We start from the raw sequence: 27,488 nt of genomic DNA, 5'->3' as shown, positions 1-27,488 counted from the left end.
AGCTTGCTCCAAACTCATTGGCTGGGCGAGGTGGGAAGAATGCACTCTCTGCACACTGGTTCTTTTCCCCAAGCCCGCACTTGGAGAAAAGATCAAAACCCGCAGCTCCTCCTGCCCGCTAGGCCAGGGTGTCCTCACTTTCTCTCCACGGGAGGTTTTTTTTTTTTTGAGGGGAGTGGGCACTACAGCTGGGTAGCTGCGGGGAGCTGCTTCCTGCCTCGCAGCTCCCTTCCAGAATTATTTGGGAATTCCCCAGTACAGTAAATCGTGCCCCTCAACTAGTCTCGCCTCTCTCCTCTCTGGTTTCCCTAGGCCCTAAGTTCCACCCCTAGCCCCGCCCCCAACTCTTCTCGGGTGCATTTAGAGCCTCGGCACCTAGAGGGAAGGGGGAATTTCCCACCTCTGGGACGCAGGCTTCCCTTGCGACCGGAGCCACCTCTTTCTGATTACACAGAGAAAGGGGAAATGGAAAACACCAAAGAGGAGGGGGCGGTGTCGACTGCTCTTCTCCGCAGCGCCACCCGTCCCCGGGCTCAGACGCAGTGAGTGAGCCAAGAAGCTGGCTGCGTCTCGGCACTTAGAAGCCGCCAGATCACTTTTTGCTGGGGCGGGGACCCAGGGCCCGCACCCTGGCTCTCTCCGCGGCTCTGAGCTCTTGCTCCACCCCCTCCTCGCTCCTGTCGAACCTTTCAGGCGAGACGGCTGCTCGGCGTGCGCTCGGCCCTGGCTGGGACCCCACTCTGGCTGTGAGCGAGCTGCGGAGCGCTGTCCCTGGAGAGGTCCAGCTGCCCGTCCGCCGGGTTGCACGGGGACTCCAGGTAGGAAAGAAGCGCGAAGCCGAGGCGTCACGGGGGCATTGGGGGACTCGGGTGGAGTGGGGAGAGAGGACTTTTTATTTTTGGCAGCGTCCTCTTCTCCGCCTGGCTGCCGGGAAGAGAAGGGGAACTCCCCGGGGGCTAGCTGGATTTGCGAACCGGCCACTGCTGCCGAGTTTCCTTCCTCTCGGACCCTGTCGGGATGCTGCGAGATCCCGCTGGAAAGCACCTTGCGAAACTCTAACTGGTGGCCGTCATTCGAACCCGCCCCTTTCCTTCTCAATCCCGGATCCCTGCTGTCCGCAAGACTTGCTCTAGTTTGGTAGTGCAGGTCTAGGCTGTGCCCGGGAGGGGGGAGATGGACGCCTCACCTCTCTCCCACGGCCGCTGGGGAGCTCGCGGAGCTCTGTCCCAGGTGAGTGCCACCCAGACCAGAATCTGTGGTATCTGGCCCCGGATGCTCTCTGCGCCCCTTCAAAAACATCAGTAGACATAACTATATACTAACAGATCACCCTAATGCATCTTGTTGATCTAATCGTAAGAATTATTCCTAAACTGCAGGTGCTGTAGGGACTGATAATTTTAATGAAGTAACAGGAACTGGGGAGGGAGGAAGGAGTTTGGGGCTTTTGGGAGTCCGACTCAGTTGCTCCGAGTATTTTGGCTTTTGCGTCATGGCATCAAGACGGGGCTTTGGGGCTAGAAAGGCTATATCAGCAAGCGGGGGGGGTGGGGAGGGGGGGAACTTCATTGGAGGTATTTACTGAGGGCTGCTCTCATTCTGACACCCTGAGGCTCAGCGTCCATTCCTTATGGGCTCAAACTGACAGGTTCAACCTGAAAGTGTTGAAGGCTATGCTTCAAGTTGCTGGATGGGATTTTTCAAAAGGGAGTGAGGAAGGGAGAGGGTAGAGCCCGATCTGGCCTGTGTGAAGTGATGTAAACTCTTGCTAATTTTCATCTTGGAGGGTGGGTGGTTTGAACCAAAATAAGGGGCTGTTCCTTGAAACTAAAAATACATCAGCTTTACATACCATTACTTTGAGTAATCTATATAGGCCAAATAGATTATCTCACCCGAAGATTTTCCATTGTGCTTACTGTTTCATGACCTTCAAACCAGTTTTTCTCTTCAGTATAGATCTTTTGGCTTTTTGTGATTAATTAATGCAGTGCTTCAGCCCAATTAAAATACACCATCCTTAGGCTTTATTCTGAAAGGTCTCTATTAAGAGATTAGAAATGCTATTTGGACAGCTGGCTACCTGTGAGAAAGGGTACACCTTTTATTTGCATATTAAAGCAAGAAATCTTTGCACCTGGAGTAATTGACCACTAAGTAAAGCTTCTCCCCCCACCTCCTTTCCAGGGGAAAATTCTGTTTAATACAAACTAGTGAGGGATTCTTAATATTGATTGCAAGGGGAGTAGCCACCTCCTCTATCAGGATTCTTGCAACCGACATCCCACAAGAAGATTCTTGCAGGTGTTTAGTACCTTATATTTTTAGGGGGTGCAGTTTTGAAAGCCAAATAGGTAATCTCTTTTGCTTCTCCAGGACTTTGAGGTAAATAGATTATTATTATTATTATTATTATTATTATTATTATTATTATTTTACTGATAAGAATACACCAAGGCTAATAAGGTGTGAAAGTATTGGGCCGGAAGTCAGGAGACAGTGTTCCTGAGAGAGTACATACACACTATGTGAGACATTGTGAGCCTCTGGCTCCTCAAATGTAAAACATCGTTAATAATACTTACACTACTTACTACCTTAAGAGGTTGCTATGAGGAAAATAATCCTTAAGGCACTAGAGAGGGGAGTTGTAAATAAGGACATTAACCTTAGGTGACAGCTGGCCAGTTGCAGGGTAGAAACTGGAAGCCAGGACTTCTGATTCCATTAACCTAGAACATTGTATTGGTTACCTCTGCTAGGGCTTTCACCTGGTGACTTGAGGCAAATGATTTTGTACTCCCCTCTTCCAGGTGTAAAGTTTTTTTAAGGATATGTTTTTTGTCAGTAAGTTGCTTGTGTCAGTAAGTAAGAGTGGAGACGTTGCATTTGGCCTAGTATGCTACAACACATTGATTGCTATGCTAGAGCAACTTTGCAGTTAATTCATTCTTTCTGTAGCTACTTGTTCTTATTCTGTCCAAGTTGTCTTAGCTTTGTGAATCTCACTTTGCTCATCGGTAAGACAGAATTTTAGTGGTACCTGCACTACCATGTGTTCTTGAGATTAGCTCTGAAGGTATCAGTAGATTGTCTAGTCAACTGAAAAAGCAACTCAGAAAACATCACCACTTGCATCTGTAGAAGTATTAAGACAGTAAGTTGTCCTCAGGGCCATGTTGCTGGAGTGTCAGTGAGAGGGATGTGGCTGACAGAGCATGGATACTGCTTTGGTTTCATTGAGCAGTTAGTTGCAGTTTCTTCTTATACAATCCAGACTTAAAAAAACAGAAGTTGTGACAAAAAGTAACTCTGCTTAGCATCCTGTTGGCTCGGGAGGACTTATTGACTTACTAATCAAATATGTTTCTTAAAAAAAAAAAGTCCATGAGTTCACATGACTCCAGAGAGGAAGCAGGGGAAAATTCCACAGAGTTTGCAGTTTGCTCAGCCGATGCCAATGTGAAAGGCATGCTTTTTAAATTCCTGCAGATTGTCTCAAGAGTTTACACCAAAATAACTTAAGAGGTGAGCCTGATCAGAAGATTTAATGTTTGACCCTAAAATTGTTTAACTTCTGAGACCTACCATCTGAAATTAAGATTTTGGGGAGCCTTTTTTTTTTTAAACTGCCTCTATAACTTCATCCATGCAGGGAACTCCCTCCTCCAATAGAGATTGGCCTCTGCTGTTCAACCTACAATCTAGAAGATGAATTAAAATAATGTGAGGATGAGAGAATTGATTTAACTTTTCCCAAATGCCCACAGTATCCATAGCAAGATTTGTCTTTTTTTTTGTAATCATCCTTCTTTGCACAAGGGCCATCAGGACATATTAGCTGTACTATACTGTAGTAGTAGATTGTCTTCATATGACAGCTAAAGTACTTCATACTTAAAAAAAAATCTGATTTCTAGAAACTTCACTTGTGGTAGCTATTTGGCCATATCATCATTTTTCAGAGAAGCATCTGAGGTGAAATGTATCCAGTAACTAAGGCTAGGTACTAGCCTTAGGTACTACTAAGATTCAGCTCATCCATTCACAGCCTAACACCATGTACCATATTCTCAGAACTCTGATCTGAGGTACCAGTTTGCTGGGAGGAGAAGGTTATGATCTTTCTCACCCTAGGCAAAGACAGTTAGGCAGTTTATGGTTACAAGATCCTTACATATTTGTATATGTATGCAGGGTGGGGAGGTGTTATCCTTTCAGGAGTGCGTGTCTGAACTAAAGGTCATTGCCCATCTCTTAGGACGTGTTGCCTAGTTATTACCCCTTAGTTATTCCAGCAAGAGAAAATATAGGATAGGGATAGGAATTGGACCTTTAATTTCATTGGTATAGGATGGTGGTTCTCAAATGTTTTGATTTCATGACCCCTTTTACACTCTTAAACATTGAAGACCTCCTCCTCCCCCCACCATTGTTTATGTGAGTTGTGTTTATTGATGTTTACCATAATAAAAATGTCTATTATTATAAAGATAGTTCTGACCCCTTGAAAGGATTTTGAGGCACAAGGGATCCCCAAACCATAAATCTCCTAATCGCATCCAGAAATCATTGGGAAATATTTAACAAAATAAAAACATAATAAAATATAGATAATACTGTGTTTTAAGACTGTTAATATATGGCTGAAAGTGCTGTATTTGTGGGTTAGTGGCCCCAGTTTCTATCTGAGTTGAACACCACTGATCTAGAGCATTGTGAGGTTGTGATTTGCTTAGTCACAAAGCCAGTATATGCCCGAGTTTGGACTTGAACCCAGATCTTTTGAACTCAACTTTCTATCCACCAGTTTGTTACTTCTCTCCAAAGAAAATATCCCTTCTACTCCTTTTTGACTTGAAATATTCCCTTGTACTAAGTGATTGTTAAATTCCTTCCCTTCCCTTTTATCTCCTTTTCTTTTGAAAATTCCCAGATGTTACACCTGATGTATATACTATAACTATGGAGGCAGCTAGGTGGCACACTAGATAGAACATAGACCCTGGAATCAAGAGGACTTTTTGTGTGACCCTGGACAAATCACTTAACCCCAATTGACTAAAAAAAAAATTACACTATAAGTGTTGGTTAACTTTATGGTAAGAGCTAACAGATTTTCCACTTTTGAAAGACTAATTTTGTATTCCTTTACCTGTTCTTACTACTGCTGCTTGCAGCAACCTTACAAACATAATCTTCCATAGTAGCATCCAAATACAGTGGAAGTATATGTTTTTGGTGAAAAGAGGTTAAAAAAAAAGCCTAATTCACTGGTTAAGCGGCATGTCTCCAGACTTACAGGCACTGGCAGAACTAAAATCTGAAACTATAATCCTTTTCCCTATTATCTTTTTTAACCTATCTATTCATTTAGACCCAGAACTATTCCCAGAAATAGAAGTTCCATCTGATGAGCTCCTAAAGAATGTAACCCAAATTATTTGCATACAGACTGACTCCAGAGGGTGAATTTCATTTGCCAAGTTAACTAATTGAAAGCTGTTTTATGATGTGCAGATTTTGTATTTAGAGATTCTTGTGGGGAGAATGGTGTTGTTTTTTCAGGAGTGAGAGCCAAGGAAAGGTGTTTGGCTTGAAACTAGAGTTATGTTGGGCTGGTGGCCATAGAACTTCTGATCTTTGAACCTCCTTGATTTGGTTTTAGTTAACTGCAAGGTTTTGATTTCAAAGCTATATCTTCTGCTTTTTCCTTTCTACTGAGCTTTCCATGGTTCTACTGGGTTTTCCTTCAGGTTCTTATCATTTAGGCTTTGAATATTCTATGCCAATGGAGAGATGTTTTTCTTTCCATTGTGTGAGTAGCTGAGAAGGAAATGCATTTCCAGAAGCCTGCAAGGAGGAGGAAAAGTATATATTTGATTGTTTTCCTACTTCCATATTTTCTGCATAATATAATTACGCAAATTATGTATTTATATTGATATATGTGCCCGTGCATTGTATAAAAAAGTGCTTGCCCATGGCATGTAGGTGATTTTCTTTCTGATCCCTGTTTTTGCTCTAGCTAGCACTTTCATCATCTATGCAATAGTCTTTTTCTTTTTTTAAAGCTTCTACCAGGTTTGTCAAATTGGACTAGACTTTTTTTTAATGGTTACTGAATTTAATGAATTTGTGTCACTCATGTTGCTTAGATTTAAGGAATTGGTGTCCAGAAATAAACTAAAACTGATTCAAGTTGGAAAGGTTTATTTATTATGCACTTGTGGTATGGATCCCGAGCTCAAATCACAGTAAATCCTGTTCTGGGACACAACTAGTAAGTGTATGAAGCCAGATTTGAACTCATGAGGATAATGAGTTTTCCCAATTCCAGGCCTAGAGCTCTGTGCGCTATGGTGCCACCTAGCTGCCCTAAATGTTGGTGTATGGGGTGGGGAGTCTGCGGCCTGCGGGCCACATGTGGCCCTCTAGGTCTTCAAGTGTGGCCCTTTGGCCCATCAGTTGGGGAATGGCTGAACAAGTTGTGGTACATGAATGTAATGGAATACTATTGTGCTATAAGAAATGATGAGTAGGCGGACTTTAGAAAAACCTGGAAAGACTTATATGAACTGATGCTGAGTGAAGTGAGCAGAACCAGAAGAACATTGTACACAGTAACAGCCACATCATGTGATGATTAATTTTAATTGACTTATCTCTTCTTAGCAATGCAAGTTATCTAAGATAACTCCAAAAGACTCTTGATGGAAAATGCTGTCCACATCCAGAAAAAGAATTATAGAGTCTGAATGCAGATCAAAGCATATTATTTGCTCTTCCTCTTTTTTTTATTTTTGTTTCTTCTTTCTTGGGGTTTCTCCCATTGATTCTAGTTCTTCTTTACAATGTGACTAATATGAACATAGGTTTAATATGAATGTATATGTTGAGCCTGTGTCAATTTACATGCCATCGGGGTGGGGGAGAGATGGGGAGAAAATTTGGAACTCAAAATCTTTTGGAGGTGAATATTGCAATCTAAAAATAAATAAATAAATTTATTTAAAAAAAAAGTATGGCCCTTTGACTGAATCCAAACTTCACAGAACAAATTCCCTTAATGAAAGGACTTAGCCTGCACTGTAGGCTATCTTTATTTCAAATGATCTGTGCTCCATAGAATCTGATTCTCTTGAATTTGACCTTGCTTCTCAATTTTCTTTCCTATAATTTCTCAAGGGGATAACTGTATAATGCCATAATGCATAATGATATTTTTCTCTAACTTTAAACCTATGGAGCTTAAATATCAACCAATCTGATACTTACAAACTATATTAGCAAAAGTTTGATACTTACAATAAATAACAATTTACCCTTCTGGCTGAAGACTTACTTAAAAATACATAATAATAATTTACTCCTCTGGTTGAAGACTTACATTATTTTTTTCCCTGCTGGGCCGAGTTAATGGTTACATTTATATCATACAATAAAATCTTTGACTTACACATAAAGATGTAAATACTGAAATCTATTCTCAGCCTTTTTCTTTTTGTTTATTTCAGTACTGATTTATGCTTCTTACTGTAACCAATAATTGTCCTTTGACTTTGCAGTTGATTTAGAAAACACAACAGTAATGGAGTATATGAGCACGGGAAGTGATGATAAAGAAGAAATTGACTTGTTAATTGAAAACCTGAATATGTCTGAAGTCATAGACATGATGGAAAATCTCTACCCAAGTGGAGAACCTGCAGTTTATGAACACAGCCTTGTCAAGATGGGCCAGGATGCTAATCAAAACGAAGAGCGTGCGGAATCACTTTTACTCAGTGGCCAGGAAGTTTCTTTGCCATCATCCGTCAGATATGGAACTGTGGAGGACTTGCTTGCTTTTTCTAATCACGTTTCCAATGCCACAAAGCATTATTGTGGACGTCGGCCACAGGAATCTGGAATTCTACTAAATACAGTGAGCAACTCACCTGCCAAGTTTTTGCTTTTCATGATTTTTCCATTTGTATTATTGCTAAATCTTGACTAGTCTAGAGATCACCCAGTGTAGAAAAGGTAGCAAGCAGATCAGTGTAGCTTAAGAGTAGCTTAACTTTGGCCAGCTTTCACAACACCTATAAATGTGGTAAGAATCACCTTGAAGTTAAAAGCTCAATACAAAATCTTTTAAGGTTTCAGTTTTGATTTTTACTGAATGAGACTAAAAAGCAATAATTGCAGCTCACATTTCTATGGGGTATCCCCAGAATCTATGTACAAAACCCTTTCCCTGCAACAACCTTCTAAAGGGGATAGTATGACTATTATTATCTCTGGTTTACAGACGAGGAAACTGAGGCACACAAGTCACATGACTTGCCTGTGGTCTTATAGCTAATAAGTGTTGGAGCTAGTATTCCTCCTCAGATCTTTCCTCACTCTAAATCAGGATGCCTTTTAGCTAGCCCCTATACCCTATTACCTCTTTTTAAATATTCAAAGACTAGTGTTTCTATCAGTGGCCAGTCTGAGTATTCTGAATGAGGGGCCTTATGAGAAAAGCTCCTTCTCTCTCTTATTATGTAGTTTAGGCAAAATGATAGTAAGAATTCTGAAAGAAATATTCTTATTCTACAATAGAAATAACAACTGTACCTAACTTTTATTTGTGAAGACCAAATTTCTTGTTCATCTCAGTCATTGAGGGGGAAGGGAGGACTGAGTGAGGTTCATCAAGTCATTGGAATTTTACCATTAACTAGAGTGAGTCTTTGCAGCCACACAACTTATAAGCTACAGACTGCAAATATCTAATCACAGGCTCATCCTTTTTAATGGGCAGAGCGTGAGTGAGGGATGAATGTTGTGTTTACTAGTCATCCCTAGAATGCAAATAATCTAAACCATGATGGCACCAAATGATGTCCCCGAGAGAAGATCATGTGATGTGCTCAGGTGTGCCAGGGTTATACTGATGTCCTTCGTATTTGCAAGGTGGGGGTTAGGCATCATCAGAACCTAACCTAATTTAGAAACAACTGCCCACACAGTACTGAGAGTAGTAAGCAACAACTTATAAATAACACTTATTGAAAGTGAAGACTTTTATATTATGTCTCTTAATCACAAAATGGGTAACTTTGAGGAGACCCTTGTGGAAGGAGTAAAAACAGCCCATGCCTAAGATCTGTACTTGATAATTTTTTTCATTTTTATTTTGAAAGTCTGTTGTCCTACATTCACTTAGACAAAAACAGTATTCCCACTTGGGTCAGCTGGATGGTTCAATGATTTGTCTTTACTGGAAGCTGGCCATGTTCAGCTGTAATCCGACATTGTTCAAGATAAATCTGTACAGTTTGTGTTTGCTTTGCCTGATAGTATAGCGATTGTGAACTCTGCTGAATAGTAGTAGAATAATAGACTGAGTAGAGTTCCTTCCTCTGGTGCCTTCACTTTTTTTGGGTGTTAATTTCTTCTGGAAAGTATCTTGAATTATGTATAATGCTATGATCAGTCAATAAACATTTATTTAGCACCTGCTGTGTGCCAGGCACTGTGCTAAATGCTAGAGATTAAAGTATGAAAAAAGACAGTTCCTGCCCATAGAAGTTTACAGTCTATTGGGGAAGCATACCACACAAAAGGAAGCTAGGAAGTGGGGACAAGGCATAGAAGTCAGAAGTCCCAAAGTAGTGCAACCAGGTGAGAGGTGAGGATTAAGTGGCAGCCTGTTATTAAATATCTAGCTAGTCATCTTGAAGGCTAAAATGATCTAGATATCTGCAGTGAGGTGTGCATATTATAATTATATATACACACATATATATCTTATTTAATTTATGGCTTAGTAAAATTGATGCAGAAAAGGGAGACGCTTTCCATTTGCTGGCTTCAGTCTCCGTTTCCATTGTTGGCTCTTACTCTTTTTCTACCACTAACTCATGTTTTTAGCCAAGTTGGACTATTTAGCATTCCTTGAAATGCTTCCTATACTTTTCTTATCTCTTTCTCTTGATTCATGCCATTCATTTCCTTCTACTTAGGACAGGGAGGACAGTATCTCTGCCTGTCAAAGCCTTTTCCATTCTTACAGGCCCAACCTGAATGCCACCTCCTTCACAAAGTCTTCTAGGATTCACTAGTTTCTCCTTCAAAAACAAATCTGATTTGCCCTTTCCAAGTGCCACTGTACCCTATTGGCCCATAGAACCTAATTGGCTTATACCCCTGTTACGATATAGATGACGTGCTACCTCATATTAGCTATTTGTGTGCTTGTCTCTTCTCCCTGCTGGACTCTGTAAGCTGCCCGAGGAGAGAGGACCACACTGTCTTGTTCATCTTTGGGTTCTTCTTCCCCCGTCCTCTGTGCAATGTCTGATGTAGAAGAGGTGTCCAGTAAGTTAACGGCTGGTTCACATGGCAAAATTTAGTCCTCCGAAAGAAGTGGCAGAAGTCACTACAGCATCAGCTCTCATTTCGAAGAATCTGCAGCGGGTTTTGGAAGTGGGGGAAAAAATCCCAAGTAACTCCAATGGTTTTGGCAATGATTTTAGAGAAGGCTGACGGATCAGGACCCGTATATACCTGTATATACCCAGGAAGGTATATGCAGACCTCTAAAAATTTGTTCTCCAGGCCTGTAAAGATCATAATTACAAATAGAAGGTTATGGCAGCAGAAGAGTAGGCAGTATTGTTCTAAACATGTCATTGTTGTTGTCACTAAATAGTTATTAAGAGCAGAATGGCCTGATACCCAACAGGATTTTGTGATAAGCTGATTCTAATAGATTAACTAGCATTATTTCATGCTAGTGCCAGATGTGGTGGCAGTGGTAGTGGTGGTGAGAGTGGTGGTGATTAGTGGCAGTAGTAGCAGTAGTAGCAGTAGTGATGGTGGGTGATGATATAATAATAAAAATGATAGCCAGCCCTTGTTTAGCAAGTGCAACTTGTTTAGGGCATTAAGGTTCACAGATTGCTTCAGAATGTCTCCTTTAACCTTCATGACTCTGCACATGGAAAGCAAATATAATTTCTGGAACATATGTTTCTGTTAATAAGGTTTTTGATCCCTACTCTTCACCTATTCCAGCATAGCAAACTGTGGTGATATCATCTGAAACAGACTGGATGCTTGTGATTTTGTAGCCCAAATTAGATATTGCTGCCTATGGACCCTTTGATCCAGAACATGTATTTTCTGATTAGTCAGTCTTTTTGAAGAGAAACAAAGATTAATATCATATTTATTTACGTTTGGGAGGTAGCGTGATGTTGTGAATGACATGGCCTTAGTTCTGACACTTCTCTCTCTGGGTTGTCGTTGTTGATTCATTTCCATCATTTCTGACTCTATAGTGACCCCATTTGGGGTTTTCTTGGCACAGATACTGGAGTGGTTTGCTATTTCCTTTTCTAGTTCATTTTACAGATGAGGAAAGTGAGGCAAACAGGATTAAATGATTTGTCCAGGGTCACACAGCTACTAAGTGTGAGACCAGATTTAAATTCATGAAAATGAATCTTTCTGGTTCCAAGCCCAGTGCTTTATCCACTGCATTATCTAGGTACCCAGATATTAGCCCTCTGACCATAGGCAAATTACTTATCCTCTCCAAAACTCAGTTTTCTCTTCATAAAAAGGGCATAATAATATTTTTGGTACCTATCTCGTGGGGCTCTCATGAAACTCAAGTGAGAGAATAAAGAGAAATTCTATACACTTTAAGGTGTTCTATAAATGGCAGATGTTATAATTATGTCATGACAGAGAGTGACTGAATTGGACATCCCTGACCCAGACAAGTGTGTAGCGTATAGATAACAAACCAAGGTTATTAAAAATTTGTTTGTTTGTTTGTTTTAGTGAGGCAATTCGGATTAAGTGACTTGCCCAGGGTCACACAGCTAGTAAGTGTCAAGTGTCTGAGGCCAGATATGAACTCAGGTCCTCCTGACTTTAAGGCCGGAGCTCTATCCACTGTACCACCTAGCTGCCCCTCAACCAAGGTTTTTGCTCAGTTTTCTCCAAGATTTTTGAAGAGATGATATTCAAAGTCATCTTCAAAATTCATCCTGAGTCTAGAATTTAGTATGTATATCAGCAATCTGCATAAATAAGAAAATGCTTAAAAATATGCATTAATTTAAAGTGGTTGTGTTTTTCACACATCCTGGATCATTCATCCAGGAGAGCAGAAGGCTGATGTGTGGTTGGTACCTTATAAAGTTAGGCCCCTGGTAAATATATTTTGATGTTGATACTTTAATGATGGCATTCAGTTAAGTAAAGGGCTCTTATTTAGAGGGTGGTAGCTACTTGTTCTCTGTCTCTCTGGGTAGAATAAGAGGAGATGGACTTAAACTACAGCATAAGGAATTAGGAAGAGATAGAAGTAGTGTTTTTCTGATAGAGAAGATTGTTAAAAATCAAATTCATTTACTGAAGGAGCTTATGGAATTTCTATTATTATTATTAATTTTTTAAGAACAGGAAAACTGCACCTCCAATAAAGGTGGCAAGAATTATTCTGTATGAAGTTGTAAGATGAAGTAAATTAATCACTTACTGTATTCCTAGTATAGTATTAAATGGTTTCTTAAAACTCCTGCCAGCCCCCAAGATACTATTTTATAACATGGAAGGATCTGGTTTTGCCAAGAGGCCAAGGTTGTGTTTTATGCTTTTTAACCCCAATAGTGGCCCGATCCAAAGTTTTGCACACATCAGGTGCTCAATAGATGTTGATTTCTATAGTGTTAGACTTATTCTCTGCCCCAGTAGGTGCATCATTTGGAGAATGTTGGCTAAAGTTAATTATTTGGTCTCGACTGTTTTTAATAGTGTACCCATACAGAAGGCCAAAGTCATGATCATGAGAATGTTAGACACAGTGAAATATAATTTGAATTCTCATTCTCTCTCCCTTATTCATTAGCTTTTTAGTACTATTAGTCACAAACCCTTTTCCCCTTCCCCCATCTACAATCTTTCTTCTACTGGAGCTAAATAATCCAAATGTCATGATGAAAGATAATGACTCCTATTTAATAATATTTTGATTCAAATTCATTACATTTGGGAAAAATTATGGCAGGGTTGATTTTTGGGAAGAGTGGAAGTGTATTTAGGCCCATTTACTAAAGGCTTCATGTGTAGCCTGTTATGGTTTGATTTTAACTTTCAAATTTGGTTCCCAGTGTTGGTGCAGAAATGGCTGTCTTCTTTCATGTCCCAGAGGGTGGAGATAGCTTATGCAGAAACCGCCCTTTGGGAATATTTTTACATTATTGTTCTATATAACATTCTTTAGGGTAGTGCCTTTCTTAAAATGGTTCAGTCTCACCTTGATCTACTGTTTTTAGAATGCTCTGTGACCATTAGTTAATCTCTGAAGTGTGCATCATGTGTGAGTAATAGCTATGTAGACTAACAGGTTATCATATTCTACTTAAAAACAAATCAACCTGCAGCTCTGTTTATGCAGTCATTGTTTCAAGCCAATCAGCGTGGTATGGCAGTGGTGTTCCATGGTGAAAATAATTTTATAGGTTGTAATTTAAAAGAGCTTACTCATGCTAGATGGAAATTTGAGCAGGTTTCACCAGGAATGAGTTTTCACATGCTTCCTTTGCCTTGTCAATGGTTCTAAATATAGCTTTCTGTATACAGTGTGTCATGGTGATCACATATGGTCAGTGGCATCTCTTCAGACATACAGTACGTTGTAGCATGTATCCAAAAGGATCTTTTTAATTGAAGCTCTGCCCTTTTTAAAATCATTTAACAGGTCATCATCCCCCAAAATGGAAGGTACCAGATCGATGCTGATGTTTTCCTTTTTCCGTGGAAACTAACTTACAGGAATATTGGCTCTGATTTCATTCCCCGGGGAGCTTTTGGAAAAGTATACTTAGCACAAGATAGGAGAACAAAAAAAAGAATGGCATGTAAACTGGTATGTATTTATAGCAAAAAATACTCCTTCCCATTCACATTTTCCCCCTTTGCGTGTTTCAAATATTTTCACTGGATTGTAGTTTCTTTGGCTGGATCCCATCTATGAGATGACCCATTTAAAAACATCTGTATTCACTCGCTACCTAAATTCTTGCAGACTATGAATCTGTGTGCTTCTAACTGTGACAAAAAGAAAGGGCCTGCAGCTAGCCCAGAGCTGGGATTTCACTTGTTTACCCACAGCTTCAGTGCTGTTATTACTCCCACATTTGGGGGGAGGCGTAGGACAATTACAAGTTGTGGTTGACTCCATGACTCTGAGCCCACAGACCCCTTCTTCCTCTTTCTGAGGATGAGAACTGGGCAGGGAAATAATCAGAGGCTGGGAGAATAAACTCACTGGATTGTCTGTTTTCCTCAATTTGTAGGACTTCTCAAAACTTGGGCCCATCTAAGAAGTAGATAACTTTATTTTTTGGGGGTTTTTTTTGTTTTACTTTCAGGCAATTGGGGTTAAGTAACTTGCCCAGGGTCACACAGCTAGTGTCAAAGAAGTAGATAACTTTAAAAGGATGCATGTATACGAGAATGCTTAATAGTGGGACTGTTGTCATATTTTTATCTATGCTTTTTATTTATCTAATGCTTTTAAACTATATTATAGATTAAATTTTATATTATATATGTATATATTATATGTATAAATACTTTTATAAATACAGACATAATTTGTAAATGTATCTTAAGTCCCCAACTTATGCTAAGATATGAAATTGATGTGATCAGCCTCATTGGTTTCTCTCTGTATTGAGAAGCATATCACCATAAAACACCAGTGACTGGAGCTGTTGGCTGCCCTATTGTATGGGACACATCTTCACATCATTCTGAAAAGCCAGTGAAGGACTGTCTAATTCCGCTAGCATTTGAGAGCCCAACACTTATAGGAAGCAATTGATTTGATTTGGGTCCCCTTGTTATACTAAAATTAGAAAAGGGCATCAAATCTAGGGTTCTATCTAAAATCTAACAGTAATATTTCTTGTTCTGGCCCCACTAATCAAAATATACTTTTGTGGCACAGAAGAAAAAGTCCTCCTTTGCTGGAGTACCCATATATTTAATCATGAAAGATTACAGTCTAGGTCAGAAAATTACACAGCTCATATATGTGTGTGTGTGTGTGTGTGTGTGTGTATATACACATACATGTATGTATATGTGTGTATATATATGTATTCAAAAACAGGATTACACATACATACATACATATATGTGTGTGTATGTAATATAAAAATCTATATCTATATAAATCTATATGTTTATATCTATCTATCTATCTATCTATCTATCTATCTATCTATCTATATCTCTCTATGTAATCCTGACCTACAGGGTAGGTCAATGTTACCTGAAGCAAACACTTTCCCTCAGACCTTATGGGATTCCACACAGGTTCAGACCATCCTAGAGGGTAGTCAGCATGTCTGATGAACTGTGAGGATGACCACTCTTTCACTTTTTCAGGGGGTGGGAGAGATAAACAGCAGTGACCCATCACTCGTGGGAAGTCTGACTTAGCTGCATAGCACTATGTGGATTTTCCCGTCTGGCTCTGTGGAGGCTAGCCTATGCCTTAGTCATTATTGTTATAATTATAATAATAATTATTTGTCCTGTTTCATTGGCCATCTAAATATAGCCTTTTGGCTACCTAGTTTATCTCGATTGATTCTCTGCTAGATCCCCATTGCAAGAAGTGAAGAAATTAGCATTATACTGTCCTTAATCTGCCTCCTATTTTTGTCATTTAGATCCCAGTAGATCAGTTCAAACCATCAGATGTTGAAATTCAGGCCTGCTTCCATCATGAAAATATTGCAGAATTATATGGTGCTGTTTTGTGGGGTGAAACTATCCACCTCTTTATGGAAGCAGGTGAGGGGGGATCTGTTATGGAGAAGTTGGAGAGCTGTGGACCTATGAGAGAATTTGAAATTATTTGGGTCACGAAGCATGTCCTGAAGGGACTTGATTTTCTTCACTCAAAGAAAGTAATACACCATGATATTAAACGTAAGTTGTGTTTTGTAGTCTTGGAAGGGGTCGGGGGACGGGCTTGGGAGGGAGAGGTAGGACTGGATCTGTGATTTCATTTTTCCAACAAAATCTATTTTACCCTTACTTATTGGAAGTAATTCTGCAATAATCTTGGAACACTGCTTGGAGGTACTGAGAGGTTAAATAACTTGCCTAGGATTGCATGGCTAATATGTGTCAAGAGGCCAGAGTTGACTCTCATCTTCCTGATTCCTCGTCTAGCTCTGCCTCATATTGCCTTACTTAATATATTATCATTTGTTGGAATATTTGTTGGGTTGGTCTCATAATACTCTGACAGGACACAAATTTTTTTTACCCCTAAATTTTTAAGTCCCTTAAAGGCAGAGCTAGCATTTTCTCTGAGAGCTGGTAGCAGTAATAGATATGTTTCCATTGATTTTTTTCCCCCCTTTCCTCCATGGAGCTCTTCCACATTGAAAAAATGCCACAGCACTGATTTAGAAATTTGATAAGACATAAAGAAGATCACCCTAGCCACTATTCTACTACTCTTTCAGTCATTAAATGTCCTTAAGAGATATGCCTCCCCAACCCCCAAACAAATTTTATTTAAAAAAAATTGGTATCTTTTATTTTTATACTGCCTTTCCCCCTGTATTCCTCCTGCTCTTCCAGCCCTAAAGAGCCATCACATATGACAAAGGATTTTTAAAAAGAAAAATAGGAGGAGGAGGGGAAAAAATGAGCAAAACTGATTGATACATCAGGAAAAAAATCTGAAAATCTATGTATCATTCCACCCCTGTGGATCTCTCATCTTTGCAGAGGAATCAAGAGAGGTTTCTTCTCATCTCTCTTTTTTGGGGCCATGTAAAACAAATAGATTCAATGTTTGAAACTCTCCTAATAATATCTAGAACTAGATAGAACTCATAATGTCCTACTCTGATAACCACATTGTGGTATGGAGGTGACCCTGGATTCCTGAAGACTATGCCAATGGAGCACAAGCTCTGGCAAGATTTAGGAGTATGGACCTCAAAACAGGTGATGTTGTCCACGGCCCAATCTAACTCGTTGCTGGAGAGCTTGCCATTAAAGCACAGATATTTTTCTGGCTATAACAATTCAAACCCCATGAATACAATCTGTTAAGGCAGAGCAGGCTTATCATCTGTTTTCGTAAAGGGAATAGGTTTGTGGATAACATCATAGATCCTTGAAATTTTCTAGCAACATTAATCAGCAAATCTGAAAAAGAACCAGTGTAAAACTTGATGTATGCGTAAGGCTCCATTGCCAGGCTCAGCTTTTATAGGGTCAGAATTGGGATTGTTGTTTCCTCTTTCAGAAGAATGATAAGATCACAATGTGACACCATTCATATTTACATTTTGGCTCTGAGAATCTGAAGCTTGAGTCGCTGACCACTTTGTTGGTGTATGTTGGTCATTTACATACAAAATGGCCTCCTCCTTGGCTTAGAATCTGAATTTTTTTTTCTACCTGCGTTTTTCTGTTTTGTTTTGTTTTCTCTTTTGGCTAGGCAATGGGTTTAAGTGACTTGCCCAGGGTCACACAGCTAGTATGTGTTAAGTGTCTGAGGGCGGATTTGAACTCAGGTCCTCCTGAATCCAAGGCCAGTGCTCTATCCACTGTGCCATCTAGCTGCCCCTCCACCTGCGTTTTTCTGACAACTACACCAGATGCCCATGTCTTTTGTTTGCTCTATGATATGTTTCTTTGGGTACTGTTGTATCATAACATACGTGTACATTTTCAGATTAAAAAGATATTTTGTTTCTGCTGCAGCCAGCAACATCGTTTTCATGTCAACGAAGGCTGTGTTGGTAGATTTCGGACTGAGTGTTAAGATGACAGAAGAGATCTATTTTCCTAAGGATCTTCGGGGAACAGAGGTAATTACATATCCAGGAAAATAACTTTGTCTTTCTGATGTTTTTTTTTGGTAAAGGTTTTAGAATCCCTGTGAAAGAAGGTAAAGGGCAGGAAAAGCCTGTGAAATAATGTTCTGTAAGTTGATAATATCACTAGTTTTCTTTAAAGTACATGTGGGATTATGGTTGAATTTAATTTAAATAGTGAATAATGAGCAAATCTGAGCCAAAAACAAAATAGCAACAATATTTAAGGTTTCCATGAAGCAAAAAGGAACAGAATTTCCTAAATTGGAGACATGTCCTCAGGGTCTTTCATATCTCACAATGCTTAGATTTGCCATTAATAAATTTCTTAATGGGCCATAACCATTTTGAGTATCTCCTAGTGAGATGTTCTTCCTTCTCTCTTCTTCCTCCTTTTTAAGGAGGGATTTTTATTTTGTTGGCAATTGAGTCTCTCTCCCCTGGGCTGAAAGTGTAGTGGTCACTCAACTCATGACTCATTGGCATGGAAGCTTTGACTCTTCATTAGGAGGTGGGATGGGCTGTCCTTATTTCATCAGCCTGATGGCTTCTTGGCAGCTTGTCATATGGGTGGCAGATTTAGGGAGCATATCTCATGGGCTTTAGGCCACTGCAGCTCAGAACTCTTGAACTCAAGCAATCCCCCTAGCAAAAGCCTCCCTTAATAATATAGATTACAGGTATGCACCATCATGCTGGACTCCAAAGGGACTATTTTTAAACGATAAAATCTTTGAGCTTGTGCATGGATGTCTGTGAGCTAGAGGAGAAGGAAGCTTTTAGGTTCTTGACCTGGTGCAAGTTTTTTTTTCTTCTTCTTTACAACCTAATATGAAAAAAAAAATGAATGGAAAATTATCTTTTAAGTCATGAAGACCTGTGTTCAACTCCTGCTTCTGACTGATGCTTGCTGTCTGACCCTGGGCAAATCTTTGGAAAATGCTTCAGGATATCTTGTTATTAGTTTAAAAATATGAAGCCTCATAAACTTTTTCTCTCTCTGGACTTGTAAAGAAAAAATAATTAAAAAACCAAACTAGTTATGGTATTAAACATAGGAAAAACCTCTAGATTTCAATTACACACATTGCTCCCCTCCCTCCTACTATTTCTCCCCAGTAGTGTGATTAAATTAAATATTTTGCAATGCTGGAGAAAAAAAAACAGACCTTTTCTGGGAATCTTCTGTGAAAAAGGGCAATGCCTGTCTGAGTTAGAAATCCAGCAATGTAGTGTTCTGCTACTAGATAGTATTTAGATTATCTTTTTTTTTTCTGCAACAGTAAATTGCTTCTTATGGATTGGCTAGAATGGTTTGCAAGAAAACTTCTTGAAGATTTTTCAGCTCCAAATGCCAGAACTAGTCTGTATCTTGGGAGTATCAAAACTACAGTTGTCAAATTTTGACTCTGAAGGGAAAGTTTGAAGTTGAAGAAATAATATATCTGGACAGTAACATTCCATTTTCTTTCTTTTTTTTTTCTTTTGGTGAGGCAATTGGGGTTAAGTTACTTACCCAAGGTCACCCAGCTAGTAAGTGTCAAGTATCTGAGGCCACATTTGAACTCGGGTCCTCCTGACTCCAAGACCGGAGGTCTATACACTGCACCACCTAGTTGCCCCTAACTATAGTTATAGTCTTTTTTTTTCTAGTGAGGCAATTTGGGTTAAGTGACTTGCCCAGGATCACACAGCTAGCAAGTATCAAGGGTCTGAGGCCAGATTTGAACTCGGGTCCTCCTGGCTCTAGGGCTGGTGCTCTATCCACTGCACCACCCAGTTATCCTGATCAACATTCCATTTTAGTGAAAAAACTGGGAAAAAAATCAGAAGCTAAAATATGTGAGAGAAATTAATCAGCATTAGGATGATTAATTTGAAGCCATCCCACCTTTTTCTTCTTCTAGAAGATTATATATTTTTTTGGTTAAAATGTTTTGTTTGGTTTTAACCTATGTGGTGGATCAATTCATTAATCACTGAGCATTCGTTATGTCCCTATCATGTGCCAGGCACTGTGTATTTTGCTAGGGGTGCCAGTGACAAAAAATGAAACAATCCATACTTTCAAGAAGTCTTACATCCTAATGGGAGAGAGAATAACACTTATATAATAATTTACAGAATAAGTTAAAAAGAATAAATACAAATAAATGGAGTGCTGTTTATGAGAAACAGAAAGACCAGTTATGCTGGATCAGAGTACAGGCAGGGAAATGATGTAAAATGGGGCTGAACAGATGGATTGGGGCCAAGTTGGGAAGAGTCTAAAATTCTTCCCAAAGCCAAACAGAAGTTATACTTTATCTTTATCCTAGAGGAAACAGATTGTTGTTGGTGTTTATAACTATATTTGTGCTGGGGAGAGGCAGCACAGAGTGGCGTAGTAGAATGAGCATTGAGTACCTTGATTCATAAAATCACTGAGTGGGTGAGCAACCTGCAGCAGACATTGACTGGTGTGACCATGGTGGTCACTGAACCCCTCTAAACTATCTCCATTTTCTCATCTATGAAAAGGAATCATGAAGATGGAATCATGTATGTATGATGTCCTTTGTAAACCTTAAGTTAGTCAATGAATGCCAACAATTGTCCTTTCCTCTACTAGTCAATAAGCTCATTGAGGACAAGGATGGCTACTGAATGTTTTTATCCCCCTGCATCTAGCCTAGCACACAACTAGGTAGTAGGTTGCTACTATATTTGCTGTGTGTAATTGCACAAGAGGGCCTATATTAGAATTCAGTCAAGGCTGGCCATAGGATCATTAAAAAATGAAACAAAGCAACAAAAGTCACCTTCTGTGGACCACTGCGTGGAGGGCCCAGAAGAATACCCATGGAATGCAGACTCACTGTGGTTTAGAGGTGGCATCTATTTGTCCTTTCCCTTTTATAGACACAACTTCTCCGTTCCAAAAACACAGAAAATGAAAGAATTTACTTTAAAGAATCTGATTTTTTTTTTCCTGGAGGGGACCTTCCAGTAGTTTCTCTTTGATTCAATCCTATCATTTTACTGATGAGCAAACAAGGCCCAGAGAGGTTCTCTCTCCTCCAAGGTCTCACAACTAGAGACAGCCATTGCTAGAGCTCAAGCCTCCCAGCTTCCAGGCCAAACTGTAGCCCAAAGTGCAGTGACTCTCTTATACCAACAGTGCAGTCACTAAGCCATCATTAAAGTGTGATAAGGACCAACTCTAAGACCACAGGTTCTTAACTTTGTGTGTGTCATGGAACCCTTTGGCAATCTTGGGAAGCCTATGGAGCTGTTCTCAGAATAATGTTCTTAAACACATAAAGTGAAATATGTAGGATTTACGAAAGAAACAGAAGATTAGTGAAAATAAGGGTATATGTTGTTTTTTCCATCCAAGCTGATGGACCTCTTGACATCTATAGGATCTTACTAAGATCCCCAGCCCCAGACAGTTTGGCTTTGTTATTGAAAATCATCGTATACTTTCAAGCTCATTTCTTAGAGGATATGGAAGCCCTTTGAAATCCATTAACTCACCAGTACTTGTCCCAGGTTATTTGGAATCACTGTAGATTCTGTTTAATTTGGGTGCTCAAAGAAGACTGTCTTTATCTCAGTGTTTTGGCCTCAGGAAACAGTTGAGCAGGAGTCAGGATGGGGAAAAGTCATTCTTCTTGAGCTAGGTCTTTGATAGAACTTAATTCCCAGAACATTAGACACATTTATATTAAAATGTAAATAAAAAACCCATTTTCAAGCCAAGTAGAAATGATTTAAGGATTATCTAACTTTAGGGGCATTCATATCCCTGTGTGAGTAATCAAAAAGCTATTAATGTTAAGCTTTGGTCTAAGAAGGATTTGTGGGTTATCCACTTTAAATAAGAATTGAAATTCATATTTTAATTTTAAAAAGCCCATCCAGAAAGCAAGGTGTGGTGGTGCAGCTCACCTGTAATCAATACTTTATCCCATAGGCTGAGACTGGCTGATCTCTTAAGTTCAGGAGTTCTGAGCTGCAGTGGGTTGAGTCTACTGACTCTGTATTAATATTAATTATGTAATTGATAATAAAAGTTCAATATTACTATGGTGAGCCCCTAGGCATGATGGAAGAGGTGGGTGGGATATTTCAGGAGTGTTGAACCAATCCAAGTGGGAAAAGTAGCAGGCTAAGATAGATCAAGTCTTAAAAAAAAATTAAATAAAAAACAAAAAGCCCCCCAACTCATTAAGAAAACCATAAAGTGCAGTATGTCGTTGCTTCTAGCAAGATGGAAATCCTGCGTCCTTTGCTTGGCATCAGCTGTCTTCATGACCCAATCTGCAGCACTTTCAGCATGTGGCTGAAAGACATTCTTTGTCAGGCTAAGTTTACTCCCTCCAGCCAAGGTTGCCTGGCTCCCAAATAAAGTGTGTCTCTTATTTTCCTTACCTAGAAGAAGCAAGCATTGTCTCTTTTGCAGAGGGTAGAGGGTTGATAGAAATGATAAGGCGGGGGAATTCCCAGAAATGGAGCAGGGAAATAAATACTAAAATAACCAAATGAGGGAACATCGGGCTGATTCTCACCTTCCCCCCTCCTTTTTTTTTTTTTCCTCCAGATTTACATGAGCCCAGAAGTGATTCTCTGCAGAGGTCATTCAACAAAAGCCGATATCTATAGCTTGGGGGCCACCCTCATTCACATGCAGACGGGTACCCCTCCCTGGGTGAAACGCTACCCTCGCTCTGCCTACCCATCCTACCTTTACATAGTAAGTATACACCATCAAACCAGCCACGGGAGGCATGGTTCGGCCTGGGCTGGGAAACTCCTGCTCAGACAAGCTCCCAGGCTGTCATAGAGTATTGAAATGGTGTTAAGAGAGCTACAAGCATGTCCTATGTTGGAGAAAATTAATAATAATAGTAATAAGTAATATAAAAGGGAAGGGCCTCTTGGGCCTGAATCAGCCATCCTTGAAAGATCATTTCTTTTTATCCCACAAAATTAAAGTACTTGGCAGCAACCTTGAAATGACCCCAGTCTCCAAGCCGGAGATGTCCTTTGTGCACTTTGAACTCTTCAAGTTGGGGGTGCTTAACTTGAGATCAAGGGGACCTAAGATTTCAGGAGGTCCATGAATTTGGATGGGAAAAAAAAGACAACCTTATTTTCACCAATCTATAACTGAAATTCAGCATTTCCTTTAATTATAAATGTAGAAACTGGCATTTTTTCTGAGAAGGGCTCTGTAGGCTTTACCACATTGCAAAAGAGGTCTATGACACAGAAGAGATTACTAAGCCCTGTGCTAATAAGTGATATAGAGGTTAGACTGCTGATCCACTTGATGGTCTGGGATCCAGGAGAAACAATACCACCCTCCTTTCTCAAAGGAGAAGAGTGTAGAGACTTTGCCAGAGCAGCAGAGGTAAGCTGAGGCCACGGCTGTGTTGGAGACAGCATAGAAACAAGGTGTCCCCTTTGTAAATTCAGTGCTTTTAGATGATGAATCCAGTGTTTGAATTTAAACCTATGCTCTTGGGGAGTGATATTTGTTGTTTTTGTTGGCAGTGAGGGGGGGGAAATTGGTGACAGAATGTAATTTCCAATGACTAGTCCCTAGAGCATTTTCTCTCATTAGAAACTAAAAAAAAAAAATTGGTTTGTTATTAGATTCATAAGCAAGCACCCCCTTTGGAAGACATTGCTCAGGACTCTAGCCCAGGCATGAGAGAGCTGATAGAAGCAGCATTGGAAAGGAACCCAAACCATCGTCCAACTGCAGCAGACTTACTGAAGCACGAGGCCCTGAACCCTCCCCGAGAAGAGCAGCCACGTTGTCAGAGTCTGGACTCAGCCCTTTTTGAGAGGAAAAGAGTAACGAGAAAGGATTTGGAGCTGCCGGAGAACATTACAGGTACAGAGAACATTATAGGAGGGTGTCGCCTGCAAGTTTGCTTTTCTTCTAAGGATGCTTCTAGATTTCTTTCTTTGAAGTTGTGGAATAAAAGCAGAACATGAGCTATTGTAGCCATAGCTAGGATTTTAGAAACAGGTTTTTTTTTTCTCATTGAGAATCAATTTACTCGAAAATCACAATGTGCATCTCTGGTAGATGGTCACTGTGGGTTGGTCCATACGTCTGGATATTCCAATCCTGTCCTGAGTGGTTTCTGACTTCATACAACAGATAGTCCACTTGTTCACTTTAAGTAAATGAGCCATAATAGTTTGGGTTTTGGTAAAGTATCATTATAGGCTTTCACAGTAAATGTCCTCAGGCCCTAACCCATGGGATAATATCCTAAGTGGCCCATGATTACAAAGCAGAGTTTGAATTCAAATGGCATTTTTGATCTTTTGCTAAAAATCTTTTCCCCTGACAGAGAACTTCTCAATTTAGAAACTGTTCTAAGAACAGTGTGTGTTTATCATTTTCTTTGTATTAAAAGCTACTGAGATTCATACTCTGTCCCCATGTGCCTCTCCTCAAAGTCCCATGGACTTTTCTCTGACCTTTTCCCCCACTACTCTTCTAAGAAGTCTCTGCATGGTGGGTTCCTCTAGACCATCTCATAGCCATTTGCTTTTTGAATTGCCGTTTGGTCTGTTTCATCTGAGATGGATAGTTGAGGAAGAATACTCAAGCTTTTGGAATAAAATAAGATTTTTAAAAGACTTCTCAGCAGACCCCAAGTGATTGTGTTTGTTGGCTAAATGTGCATCCGATCTGTTCTGGATGGCGAATTGACAGTCCCCCAATTGTTGTGTTCACAGATTCCTCTTCATGCACTGGGAGCACAGAAGAATCTGAAGCAATGAAGAGGCAACGATCTCTCTATATCGACCTCGGAGCCCTGGCTGGCTATTTCAACCTTGTCCGGGGGCCTCCTACGTTAGAATATGGCTGAATGCCAGCATCGTCTGCTCCAAGTTAGGGTCTCCTAACTAAATCTCCTCCTAGGAGATTTAGTAATGACTCTACATAGTGACTACGTCGGTAGTACCACAAGTCTTTTAGCTGGATGGTATGGGCTCTACGGCACCCATATGCAGTTAATCTTTGAAACTAGATTGGTACACATTAAGAAGAAATGTTCTCATGTCCCTGATGATAACCCCCAAATAAGAAAGTTGAGAAGATTAGAAGAATGACTTTCTGGTGATTGGTTCCATCTGTTGTGCACTTTGGTATTTTCAGTTTTGGACAATTATAAGAATATGTTAATGTAGAAATTACTACTTTTGTTTCTCAGTTGGATAAGAAATCTTCATTTATTGGAGAATGTTTGTTGTTTTTAAACAGTATTTCCTTGAGCCATTGACGTTAGATTCTGGCAAAAATTGCATTGACTTTTTTGAGGGGTGAGAAAGGCCCAGAGTACTGTTTTAACCACCAGTAAACTTGGCCAGTGTATTGGAATGGCTGATTGAATGTATCCCTAGCTACCTGTCACTGATGACAAGTCCTGTTATGTTCCTATGGAAACAATTCTTATTGTACATGCTATGCTTAATACATTTAAAACACAACGTTTTGGATGTTGGCAAAACTGTGTAAACCACATAATTCTGTACATCCAATGGGATGAATGAGTGAACTTCTAGGAAAAACTGAAACCTTTGTAATGCTCAAATGTGTTAAGCATTTGAGTTCGGAGAGAGCATACTGTGTATGTTATATATCAAATGCTTTAAAGAACAATCCTGTACTTTTGACATTGTAAAATATTTAAGAATATTATTAAAACGTGTTTTCGGGTAATGCAGATGAAACAAAGTATTTTGCCCAATGTGGACTGGTCAAATCTCTGAATAAATTCCATATTTTGTCTTAGCTATAGTATGTGGTTTTTCTTTTTAACTATGATTGTTTCATCTCATATCCTTTTATGCCTGTTTTTCCCTTGAATCTGTTCTGTTACTCTTTCTCCTTCATTCATCTGGAGACACAAGATACCACTCTGTCTTTTAAGAACTCAAATTGAGATCTTGAGCACCAGATTTTAATGAAAGCTGTTGGATCAAATCAATTCTGGAAACACCCTGCCCCCTAAATAACTTTGAGAATATCTGTTATACACAAAGGGATAGTACTAGTCTTTAAGAATTCTGTTTTTGAGGTCAAAGCTTTGTTAGATATCTTTATTATTTCTCTGTAAGATATATAAGGCTAAAATATATCTAGTACCGGCTATGATTTCAGTACAGTTAATAAAAACTTGGGGAGCAATGGAGGGAAGGAAGTGACACAGGAGGAGAAGAAAGATGGGAACAAAACCTCTTAAAATTGACCAGGATAAGGAAGAGAATTAAGGAAGTTCCAACTCCTTCAGCACAGGTTGGCAGTGAAAGTGGCCAAGAAGGAGACAATGATGTTATCATGGCAGGGCCCAGTTCCAGCTCAAGAAAGAGGAAAAGCTGAGACTGGAAAGACCTGTGTGCTTGGGAGTGGGAATATGGGTTGCCTTGCTAAACAGGAAAATGCCCTAAGAGAAGGAGGGAAAGCCCCCTAGAATAGACCAAGAGAAGCAGAGGATCTTGGCTCTTCTTTGCTAAAGCTTCTTAGGGAGAGAATCAGTTTTGGAACATTTCTATGTCCTATAAAATTTCTACCTTGAGTAACAATTTTTGGCAGTGAAGTATCATTGAAGGGCATCTTTATTAATAGCTATTACTGAAATGTTCAGTAGATGAACAAAAAATGTGAATAAATTTTAGATTCCATGGTTTTTTATTCCTCTGTAATTTCATGTTAAAAAGATTTTCCCCCTCCTCTTTTTCCCCCAGCTCTATCTTAGGTCTTAACAGGCACAGTGTTCAGAGCCAAATCACTTAGGTAAGGCCCACTAATCTCTCCCAAGTTAAAGTAAAGAAAGATTAAAAGTAGCAGAATTAATTTTCTTAACCCTGTATATGTCTATCATTACTCAGCCTTCAACCCTTTCAAGATTAAACAAATCACAAGGCCAACCATCTCTCCTCACCATCCCACAGACACTTGGTCTGGAAACCACTGAGAGAGTGGACCAGAAGACCAAAATTCTAATGTCAAGGAATGAAAGAAATTATGAATCCAATCTCTCTTTGACCACGGTTGGGATATTGACATCCAAGGAAGCACTATCAATTAGCACTGGTTATCTTTATCTTCTTACCTGCAAGTGTGCTCCTACAAGTCTGTGGAGTTGCTTAGGTTGCCGATATTCTTTTTTTAAAAAATAGTATTTTATGTTTCTCCCAATTACATGTTAAAACAACATTGCCTACCTTGTTGTGTAAATGAAAGCTGTATAGGAGCCTGACCTTGCTTGTAGAGGCAGCTTCTCTCCAGGAAGAAGTCAACAAATTGTACCCGATAAGGGGAGACCCTTCCTGGAAGGAAAGGCTATATTTTCTTGGGCTATTCTAACAGATGTAAGCCCAGGACCTACAAAAAATTTAATTTCGGGCAAGTAAACATTTAACAAAAAATGTAAAGAATTAAGGCTGTCTCTGACTCCTTAAGCCTCAGTTTCTTTATACCATGAGGCAACTTCATCCTAAAGTACCTTCCTGATGTGATGTGTTGACTGTAGAATTTGTAGCATGGTATAATAGAGAACTGGCCAT

The 27,488-nt window shown here is 39.7% G+C and overlaps 1 protein-coding gene across 1 annotated transcript; it reads left to right on the top strand.

The window, feature by feature from the left end:
- The first annotated feature begins 734 nt into the window (after nt 1–734).
- On the top strand, nt 735–25,713 carry MAP3K8 (mitogen-activated protein kinase kinase kinase 8). Its single transcript, XM_020990509.2, has 8 exons — nt 735–818; nt 7,569–7,927; nt 13,748–13,915; nt 15,732–15,993; nt 17,794–17,900; nt 22,492–22,644; nt 23,550–23,793; nt 24,654–25,713. Exons 2-8 carry the CDS (start codon nt 7,592–7,594, stop codon nt 24,785–24,787), a joined length of 1,404 nt encoding a protein of 467 aa, XP_020846168.1. The 5' UTR covers nt 735–818; nt 7,569–7,591; the 3' UTR covers nt 24,788–25,713.
- Nucleotides 25,714–27,488: the final 1,775 nt, after the last annotated feature.

This window comes from Phascolarctos cinereus, unplaced genomic scaffold (assembly GCF_003287225.1).
Source record: "Phascolarctos cinereus isolate Bilbo 61053 unplaced genomic scaffold, phaCin_HiC Scaffold_1;HRSCAF=81, whole genome shotgun sequence".
NCBI lineage: Eukaryota > Metazoa > Chordata > Mammalia > Diprotodontia > Phascolarctidae > Phascolarctos > Phascolarctos cinereus.
Note: the sequence above shows the minus strand (reverse complement) of the source record. Positions and strands in the feature narration are given on the sequence as shown.